Below are 11,148 nucleotides of genomic sequence, written 5' to 3'. Positions count from 1 at the left end.
CAACAGTGAGAGGCCCGCGTACCACAAAAAAAAAAAAAAAAAATAAATAAATAAATAAATATAGAACTTTAAAATTTAAAAAGCTTATGAAAAATACCTTCTATAAGACCTATTTTACTTTGCATACTTATAGAGCACAAAAGTGCTGGAAACATACATAGTATAATATGAGTACAAAATCCTAAAGAATAATAATGGATAATAATAACTTGGGCAAAAAAGAAAGGAAGGAAATGAAGAAAAGAAGAGAAAAAGAGGAAATTGTAACATTGATGTAAGAGGGGCTTGTTCTGAGGTCATCCAATGATCTACCATGGTGAATCCAATGACTGTTCACCATCAAAACAGGAACCTCAAGGCTGTTGTCAGAGAACACTACTTATTCCCTGAGAAACCCTTGTCACTCAGCTGGCTGAGACACCTTTGGAAGACCTTAGTAGGAATCTGGGAGTTGGCAGCTCATGCTTACAAAGATTTCAAGTTTCTCTGGATACGTCCTCCTTCTATGGCCCCTGGAGGCTCTTCAGGGTGCTTGTCCCATAGGGTGTGGAAAAGCAGAAACTTCATTCTCCTGGCTCTTTAAAGCCATTTCCAATCCATCATTTCTCCACCATCACGTAAAAACCCTTCTCCTTTGATGGTCATGCCACACACTGCCACACTGGCTGCCTTCTGTCTAAGCTGTCCACTTCAGTACATTTTCTGCCTTGAACAGGAAATTGAGACTCTCCATCACAGAGACCGAAAAATACGAGGTTAGTCTACCTGTGCAAATTCTCTGCTCCTAGTGTACTCTCGATGGCTAACCAGTCAGGGTTTACGAAGGACTAACTCAACTTACTTTCTACTTATCCGAGTTGAGCGTTAAAATCTATTATTGGTAAGTGAGATAGTAAGTCCTTTTAAAGGCAAGGCCATTTTTTAAAAGTGAATGAACCTCATGTTTTAGTTCCAAATAAAGTATTACATGCCCATTTGTGCCATGAGAATATTTTGTGTAAACAAACTGGAGCAAGGATGTTTGCCTGAGCTACATAGCAGTAATAGGAAGACAAGCGTTTCAAATCCTAACTCTGCCACTTACTTAACTCTGTGATTTTTAACAAGTTATTAGATTTATCACAGCATGGTGAGGATTAAATGATATAAAATATATTCAGCACTTGACACAATACCTGGTACCTAACAGAAATTCAGTAAAGAGCGGATATTATAATATATGCAATTATTAATATTAACAGTATGCATTAACCCTCAATGATCCAGCACATGGGAATATTTCAGATCACTGCAGCTTTTACCCATTTGTGACGTAGTTCTTTTTCCTAAACAGAGTATGCCAAATATAATTTAATCACTTGTGATGACACAATCATCATTGGGAACCTCAGTGATTGTACTAAGCTGAAATGAGGTGTTGCCCTCAGTGTTTCCTGAAATGGATTGAACTGGTTACCATGAAACTAACTTACCAGAATACTGAGCTCTTAGAGTCTATTTGTATAGTGCTTTGCAACTTTCCAGAACACATTTGTAGTTAGGATTTCTATCCCTTGTTGTCAGGATTAGGGTAGGTTGTGCTGTGGGTAACAACCCCCAAATTTCAGTAACTAAAAGCAACTAAGTTTTTTGTTTGTTTGTTTTTGTTTTTTGCGGTACGAAGGTCTCTCACTGTTGTGGCCTCTCCCGTCGTGGAGCACAGGCTCCGGACGTGCAGGCTCAGCGACCATGGCTCACGGGCCCAGCCGCTCCGCGGCATGTGGGATCCTCCCAGACCGGGGCACTAACCTGCGTCCCCCGCATTGGCAGGCGGACTCTCAAACACTGCGTCACCAGGGAAGCCCAAGCAACTAAGTTTTATTGCTTGCTTGTGCTGCCTGTCCATTGAGGATTGTGGGGAGCTCTGCTTCTTGTCCTCACTCCAGGACCCAGGCAACCCAAAACATCACCCATCACCATACCAGAGAGAAAAAGAACATGACACGTCAACCATTAGTTCATGAGGCTCCTACCCAAAAAGGACATTACTTCCACTCACATGGGGAAATTTAGGTCACAGGCTGCATCTTACTTGAAGGGGAGCAGGAAACTATTGTCATACCAAGTGCCTAGAAGAAGAACCAGAATATTTGTGAATACGTTTAATGACTCATATCTCGCAACAGCTACTTCCTCAGAGAGGTCTTCCCTGACATCTTTTTTTTTTAACTTACTTTTACTTATTTTTTATACATCAGGTTCTTATTAGTTATCCATTTTATACATATTAGTGTATACATGTCAATCCCAATCTCCCAATTCATCCCACCACCACCACCTCCCTGCCACTTTCCCCCCTTGGTGTCCATATGTTTGTTCTCTACATCTCTGTCTCTGTTTCTGCCCTGCAAACTGGTTTATCTGTGCCATTTTTCTAGGTTCTACCTATATGCGTTAATATACAATATTTGTTTTTCTCTTTCTGACTTACTTCACTCTGTATGACATTCTCTAGATCCATCCACGTCTCTACAAATGACCTAATATCGTTCCTTTTTATGGCTGAGTAATATTCCATTGCATATATGTACCACATCTTCTTTATCCATTCATCTGTCAATGGGCATTTAGGTTGCTTCCATGACCTGGCTATTGTAAATAGTGCTGCAATGAACATTGGGGTGCATTGGTCCTTTTGAACTATGGTTTTCTCTGGGTATATGCCAGTAGTGGGATTGCTGGGTCATATGGTAATTCTATTTTTAGTTTTTTAAGGAACCTACATACTGTTCTCCGTAGTGGCTGTATCAATTTACATTCCCACCAACAGTGCAAGAGGGTTCCCTTTTCTCCACACCCTCTCCAGCATTTGTTGTTTGTAGATTTTCTGATGACGCCCATTCTAACTGGTGTGAGGTGATACCTCATTGTAATTTTGATTTGCATTTCTCTAATAATTAGTGATGTTGAGCAGTTTTTGAATGTGCTTCTTGTCCATCTGAATGTCTTCTTTGGAGAAATGTCTATTTAGGTCTTCTGCCCAGTTTTTGATTGGGTTGTTTGTTTCATTAATATTGAGCTGCATGAGCTGTTTATATATTTTGGAGATTAATCCTTTGTCCATTGATTCGTTTGAAAATATTTTCTCCCATTCTGAGGGTTGTCTTTTTGCCTTGTTTATGGTTTCCTTTGCTGAGCAAAAGCTTTTAAGTTTCATTAGGTCCCATTTGTGTATTTTTGTTTTTATTTCCATTACTGTAGGAGGTGGATCAAAAAAGATCTTGCTGTGATTTATGTCAAAGAGTGTTCTTCCTATGTTTTCCTCTAAGAGTTTTATAGTGTCCAGTCTTACATTTAGGTCTCTAATCCATTTTGAGTTTATTTTTGTGTATGGTATTAGGGAGTGTTCTAATTTCATTCTTTTACATGTAGCTGTCCAATTTTCCCAGCACCATGTATTGAACAGGCTGTCTTTTCTCCACTGTATATTCTTGCCTCCTTTATCAAAGATAAGGTGACCATATGTGCATGGGTTTATCTCTGGACTTTCTATCCTGTTGCATTGATCTATATTTCTGTTTTTGTGCCAGTACCATATTGTCTTGATTACTGTAGCTTTGTAGTATAGTCTGAAGTCAAGGAGTCTGATTCCTCCAGCTCCATTTTTTTCCCTCAAGACTGCTTTGGCTATTCGGGGTCTTTTGTGTCTCCATACAGATTTTAAGATTTTTTTGTTCTAGTTCTGTAAAAAATGCCATTGGTAATTTGATAGGGATTGCATTGAATCTGTAGATTGCTTTGGGTAGTATAGTCATTTTCACAATATTGATTCTTCAAATCCAAGAACGTGGTATATCTCTCCATCTGTTTGTATCATCTTTAATTTCTTTCATCAGTGTCTTATAGTTTTCTGCATACAGGTCTTTTGTCTCCCTTTGTAGGTTTATTCCTAGGTATTTTATTCTTTTTGTTGCAGTGGTAAATGGGAGTGTTTCCTTAATTTCTCTTTCAGATTTTTCATCATTAGTGTATAAGAATGCAAGAGATTTCTGTGCATTAATTATGTAATTATTTACAACTTTACCAAATTCGTTGATTAGCTCTAGTAGTTTTCTGGTAGCATCTTTAGGATTCTCTATGTATAATGTCATGACATCTGCAAACAGTGACAGTTTTACTTCTTCTTTTCCAATTTGTATTCCTTTTATCTTTCTTCTCTGATTGCCGTGGCTAGGAATTCCAAAACTGTGGTGAATTATAGTGGCGAGAGTGGACATCCTTGTCTTGTTTGTGATCTTAGAGGAAATGCTTTCAGTTTTTCACCATGGAGACTGATATTTGCTGTGGGTTTGTCTTATATGGCCTTTATTATGTTGAGGTAGGTTCCCTCTATGCCCACTTTCTGGAGAGTTTTTATCATAAATGGGTGTTGAATTTGTCGAAAACTTTTTCTGCATCTATTGAAAAGATCATATGGTTTTTATTCTTCAATTTGTTAATATGGTGTATTACACTGATTGATTTGCATATATTGAAGAATCCTTGCATCCCTGGATAAACCCTACCTGATCATGGTGTATGATCCTTTTAATGTATTGTTGGATTTTGTTTGCTAGTATTTTGTTGACTATATTCATCAGTGATATTGGTCTGTAGTTTTCTTTTTTTGTAGTATCTTTGTCTGGTTTTGGTATCAGGGTGATGGTGGCCTCATAGAATGAGTTTGGGGGTGTTCCTTCCTCTTAAATTTTTTGGAAGAGTTTGAGAAGCATGGGTATTAGCTCTTCTCTAAATATTTGATAGAATTCACCTGTGAAGCCATCTGGTCCTGGACTTTTGTTTGTTGAAAGATTTTTAATCACAGTTTCAATTTCATTACTTGTGATTGGTCTGTTCATATTTTCTATTTCTCCTGGTTCAGTCTTGGAAGGTTATACCTCTCTAAGAATTTGTCCATTACTTCCAGGTTGTCCATTTTATTGGCATAGAGTTGCTTGTAGTAGTCTCTTAGGATGCTTTGTATTTCTGCTGTGTCTGTTGTAAATTCTCCTTTTTCATTTCTAATTTTATTGATTTGAGTCCTCTCCCTCTTTTTCTTGATGAGTCTAGCCAATGGTTTATCAATTCTGTTTATCTTCTCAAAGAACCAGCTTTTATTTTTATTGATCTTTGCTATTGTTTTCTTTGTTTCTATTTCATTTATTTCTGCTCTTTATGCCTTCTTTCCTTCTACTAACTTTGGGTTTTGTTTGTTCTTCTTTCTCTATTTCCTTTAGGTGTAAGTTTAGATTGTTTATTTGAGATTTTTCTTGTTTCTTGAGGTAGGCTTGTATTGCTGTAAACTTCTCTCTTAGAACTGCTTTTGCTGCATCCCATAGGTTTTGGATCGTCGTGTTTTCATTGTCATTTGTTTCTATGTATTTTTTGAGTTTTCTTTGATTTCTTGGTTATTTAGTAATGTATTGTTTAGCCTGCATGTGTTTGTGTTTTTTATGTTTTTTTTTCCCTGTTATTGATTTCTAATCTCATAGTGTTGTTGTCAGAAAAGATGCTTGATATGATTTCAATTTTCTTAAATTTACTGAGGCTTGATTTGTGACCCAAGATGTGATCTATCCTGGAGAATGTTCCATGTGCACTTGAGAAGAAAGTGTAATATTCTATTTTTGGATGGAATGTCCTATAAATATCAATTAAATCTATCTGGTCTGTTGTGTCATTTAAAGCTTGTGTTTCCTTATTAATTTTCTCTTTGGATGATCTGTCTATCGGTGTAAGTGAGGTATTAAAGTCTCCCACTATTATTGTGTTACTGTCGATTTCCTCTTTTATAGCTGTTAGCGGTTGCCTTATATATTGAAGTGCTCCTATGTTGGGTGCATATATATTTATAATTGTTATATCTTTTTCTTGGAATGATCCCTTGATCATTATTTAGTGTCCTTCCTTGTCTCTTGTAACATTCTTTATTTTAAAGTCTATTTTATCTGATATGAGTATTGTTACTCCAGCTTTCTTTTGATTTACATTTACATGGAATATCTTTTTCCATCCCCTCATTTTCAATCTTTATGTGTCCCTAGGTCTGAAGTCAGTCTCTTGTAGACAGCATATATATGGGTCTTGTTTTTGTATCCATTCAGCAAGCCTGTGTCTTTTGGTTGGAGGATTTAATCCATTCATGTTTAAGGTAATTATCCATATGTATGTTCCTATTACCATTTTCTTAACTGTGATGCATTTGTTTTTGTAGGTCGTTTTCTTCTGTTGTGTTTCCCACTTAGAGAAGTTCCTTTAGCATTTGTTTTAGGTCTGGTTTGGTGGTGCTGAATTCTCTTAGCTTTTTCTTGTCTGTAAAGCTTTTGATTTCTCCATCGAATCTGAATGAGATACTTGCTGGGTAGACTAATCTTGGTTGTAGGTTCTTCCCTTTCATCACTTTAAATATATCATGCCACTCCCTTCTGGCTTATAGAGATTCTGCTGAGAAATCCGCTGTTAACCTGATGGGAGTTCCTTTGTATGTTATTTGTTGTTTTTACCTTGCTGCTTTCAATAATTTTTCTTTGTCTCTAATTTTTGTCAATTTGATTACTGTGTGTCTTGGCGTGTTTCTCCTTGGGTTTATCCTGCCTGGGACTCTGTGCACTTCCTAGACTTGGGTGGCTATTTCCTTTCCCATGTTAGGGAAGTTTTCGACTATAATCTCTTCCAATATTTTCTCGGGTCCTTTCTCTCTCTCTTCTCCTTCTGGGACCCCTATAATGCAAATGTTGTTGCGTTTAATGTTGTGCCAGAGGTCTCTTAGGCTGTCTTCATTTCTTTTCATTCTTTTTTCTTTATTCTGTTTCGTGGCAGTGAATTACACCATTCTGTCTTCCAGGTCACTTATCCATTCTTTTGCCACAGTTATTCTGCTATTGATTCCTTCTAGTGTGTTTTTCATTTCAGTTATTGTGTTGTTCATCTCTGTTTGTTTGTCCTTTAATTCTTCTAGGTCTTTGTTAAACATTTCTTGCATCTTCTCGATCTTTGCCTCCATTCTTTTTCCAAGATCCTGGATCATCTTCACTATCATTATTCTGAATTGTTTTTCTGGAAGGTTGCCTATCTCCACTTCATTTAGTTGTTTTTCTGGGGTTTTATCTTGTTCCTTCATCTGGTACATAACTCTCTGCCTTTTCATCTTGTCTCTCTTTCTGTGGATGTGGTTTTTGTTCTACAGACTGCAGGATTGTAGTTTTTCTTGCTTCTGCTGTTTGCCCTCTGGTCTTCTCTGACATCTTTATTTATCTCAAATAGCTCTCAGGACTTTCTTTTTTCTTACTGTATTTTACTGTGGAGCACTTATATATATTATTTTATACTTTATTTTTGGTGAGTTTCTCTCACTACAGAATGCACATTCCATGAGGACAGAAACTTTGCCTTTCTTATTCACTAGTGTAGCTAGTACCAAGTACATCCTCAAATAATTCTTTGAAGAATGAACAGGGAGTAGTTCTGTTTCTCTACACTGTGGTATTGACACATTCACTAATTTGAAAGAATCATAGCTGATTGCTTCACTGTCAGTCCTTGTAAGCAGCCCAGGAGCCTAAGATTGTATTTTGTAGTTCCAAAAACAACCTTAGGGGCCCACGTCAATTTTTTCTTAAAGAAGATGTGCCTAGCATCTTTAAGAGTTTGTTCTTACAATGCATTGGAAGCATTTATCTTCCTTTTTTTTTTTTTTTTTTTTAATGAGATCATGCACAAGAGACCTTAAGATATTTGAGATATTTCAAAGTAAAATCTGAAGCACCTAAAAGAAATAAAGAAAATCCAGTTCTTTGGGGTAAAGTAAGGGCCAAGTCATCAGCCAAGAACAGGCACTGGGAACATTCAAAAGAGGGAAAACAAACAGCCATGATAACAGCACAGATGGTTTTAAATGACCAGAATCAACTAGTTCCAAATAGGAAAAAGAAAAAAATCACTGACTTTTGTTAACTTGCAGTGTTTTGAGCAAAGGCTTTAAGTCTGTAACATTTCTTTTGCTCCTAATCATTGGTTGGTATGTACACATATATAAGATTACTTTCAGGATGTTGATTTTTTTTTTTCCTGAAAAATCCTTACAAGGGTTATGGTGTCACGCCTGAATACATACGTAAGCGAAATGAAGAAGTGAAGAAAGCCCAGGAAGAATATGATAACTATATCCAGGAAAACCTCAGGGAAGCAGCTATGAAAAGGCTATCTGATGAAGAAAGGGAGGCAGTTCTGCAGGTAAGCGTCTGTAGTTTACATTCATGTGTAACTCTTTAAAACATCTCTGAAAGAAAGGTCCACCATCAGTGATTATTAAGGCCCGCACTTTGATTTTGAAATCTGAACACTCTCTTTTGCTTATAGTGACAACTGCATGCAACAAAGCTGGCTCTTTGGGGAGAGCAAAAAGTTGTGATATAGGGATTTTTGAATAATAATTTGTTTCCAACTAGGTGAGCTTCTGTTTCTTCCAGAAGTAGTGTCATAAGCAAGCTAAGCTTCTCCTTCAACGAACGTGCATAAATAAAGTAAAAAAGCATTTTGATTTTCATTCCCATGCCCCTGAATTTTTCAAAAATAATATCCATAAGGTAGATATTTTTCACTAGGTGGAGCTCTAGAATAATTGAAACTGCCCCTAGACCAACTTTTTTTTTTCTTTCTTATAAGCAAGTGTCCAGATTTTAAAATAACCAGGTGTTAGGCTTTACATATGTTTTCTTTATTTGGAATAAAACAGACTTAAAGACACTTACACTGGAGTTTTTAATGCAAGACTTCTATCTGAAGCACTTAAAATATTGGGGGGTATGAGCACCGTTGCTCCATCATCTTTAGAGAGTATTTGTTAAGCACCTACTGACACTGTTCTATAGTTGTGCTCTCTTATAGAGGTAAAAATAGTACTTTATTCTTTGTTTTGTTACTTTGAAAGCTTTCTACAAAGTCATTTCTAGTGACCTTTTCAAAACAGAAAAAAAACCTTTTTACAACATTAATTTCTATTGAAAAATGGATTCATATGCTGTTATAAAATCTTAGCATTTTATCAGTGTCATCCCAATTATCAATAAACATTTATTAAATGTCCGTTCTGCATAGAGTATCATGCTAAGCCCCAAGGGGCATAAAATAAAATTTCTGGTATCGATAATGTTGTAATTTAATTGATAAGAGGTGCTGTGTGTCTATGTACATATAGAAAGATGTGTGTGTGTACAGATCGTATGTTTTATAAGGTTCGCAGGCATGAACATCCAGTGCAGGACGTAGGTAGGTCTTTAGCTGCGCCTTAAACTGCAGAGTAAGAGGATATCCCAGACAGCAGGAGTGGCCTGAGGGCAGGGACCCTGTCTCTTTGTTGCCAGCAATCTCTGCAGTGCCTAACCTAGTGCCCAGTGTAAACACAGGTGATTAATAATGGTGTGCTGGAGAGAAGGAAGGAAGACAGGCAGGCAAGAGGGCTGGCACACGTGGAAGTGGGACTCGGCCCGTCATTTTCAGGAAGAGCACTGCTCTTTGGTTCCCTCTCTCCCTCCCTCCTTCCCTCCCTCCATCAGATTCTGCCATTCTTAAAACACACATGCTTTTGTGAAAGCCAGGTTTTTACATCTAAGAAAAATAGGAAAAGAAAGGAAGAACTTCCCTGGGAAGGAAAAGGCTCTTCCCTCGGGCACCTCCTTAGTGGGTCAGCAGCCCTCAGCTTCCTAATGTGGTCACTACAGAGTTTCTTTGTAGACACTTTGATAGACAATAGCTGACCCTCCCTTGGATGCCTTATTAGCTGGGTAGTGTAGCTGCCATGGTAACAAAGCCATGAGCTCTGTTCCTGACAAGCACTGAACCCTGCTCCCTTCCCTGGTTAAGAGTTGCTTGTAGTTCTATGACAGTATGGTCATATGTCCTGGAGTAGGGCACATTCTGCTCATTCTTCATAAAATAACAGTCTCATTATCCAGGAAGGGATCATCTGGTCTAATTATTCCAAACTTCTCATTTCACAGATGAGGATTTAAAATGCAAATATATCAGTATTAAGTGAGCACATTTGTTCATTCATCCCTCCATTCATCTACTGAACATCTAATCTACCATGTTCCACTCACTGTACCCAGCCTGGGGGATATACTGTTGTGAGGAAAACAAACGTGGTCCTTACTGTCAGTGAACTTGGAGGTTGGTTTACATTTGTCCCTGGTCACAACATTATCAAGTAGCTGAAGAGGGACTAAAACTCACATCGACCAGTTCCCAGGCCCGTGTTTTCCTACCACGTGATAAGCACGTGCATAAGAGGTAACAGAGGGAAGCTCTTCCCGCCTGGGATCCAGCAAGGGATAGAGGCATACTAGGCTGGGATTCTGAAGAGAATTTACAAAGGAACTATTTACAGAGGTGAAGCAGGGCTAAGGGAACCAACAAGGAACACTGAGGCACCCAGGACGAGGGACAGCGGGAATCACCACCACCCTGGGCTGGAAGGGCAGGGACAGGAAACAGCATTACCAGAGCCGGGTGGGAGCTGGAGCCTGGAAGAGGGGCCCCGACAGGCACTGTAGTCACAGATGCAAGGGCCAGTCGTGTCCAGGTGATATCCAGGGTGGGGGAAGAAATGCCCCAAGCTCGCTTTCCTCCCGCCGGTGCCTTCCTTGGCTGAACTCAGGCAGAGGCTGGAGGGAACAGTGCTGGGGGAGGAGCAGCCCATAGGAATGAATACCTCAGCCCCCCACCGCCCAGCCCCTAGTCACAGCGCAGAACCAGAGGTGGAGAATGGATGGGGGTGGCAGCAGAGGAGCATGGGCCTGAACACACTTCCTACTATTTTATGACCGCTTCTCCCTATGTGAAAATGTTTCCAAAATTAACAATATTATTTCAGTATTAAACTAGAAGAGAGAAAAATGAAGAAATAAAGATAAGGGAAAATCAGTATCGCTGCAGTGGATAAAAGATTTTTTTTAGATAAAATAACCACAAAACAGCTAAGAGGCTATTTCGGTATAATATGAAATATCAATCACATTTAGTTCCCATCCCTAGAGGTGGACTTTGATCCAAATGTTATTGTACACACTGGAAGATAAAGAAAACTATCCTTTAAAAAGAAATACTGCAAAACGTGTAGCTGCTGTGACC

General features: G+C 38.4%; 1 protein-coding gene across 1 annotated transcript in view; it reads left to right on the top strand.

Annotated features, from left to right (window-relative positions):
• Nucleotides 1–11,148, top strand: part of ENKUR (enkurin, TRPC channel interacting protein) — a 29,020-nt gene that overhangs the window by 14,850 nt on the left and 3,022 nt on the right. The window contains exon 4 of the mRNA XM_007445865.1: nt 8,104–8,250. Within this exon, the coding sequence (XP_007445927.1) occupies nt 8,104–8,250 (147 nt within the window). The remainder of the gene's footprint in view (nt 1–8,103; nt 8,251–11,148) is intronic.

The sequence above is a fragment of the Lipotes vexillifer genome, unplaced genomic scaffold (genome assembly GCF_000442215.2).
Source record: "Lipotes vexillifer unplaced genomic scaffold, Lipotes_vexillifer_v1.1 scaffold738, whole genome shotgun sequence".
Classification (NCBI taxonomy): domain Eukaryota; kingdom Metazoa; phylum Chordata; class Mammalia; order Artiodactyla; family Lipotidae; genus Lipotes; species Lipotes vexillifer.
The sequence above is the reverse complement of the archived record's forward strand: the minus strand, read 5'-3'. Positions and strand labels throughout refer to the sequence as shown.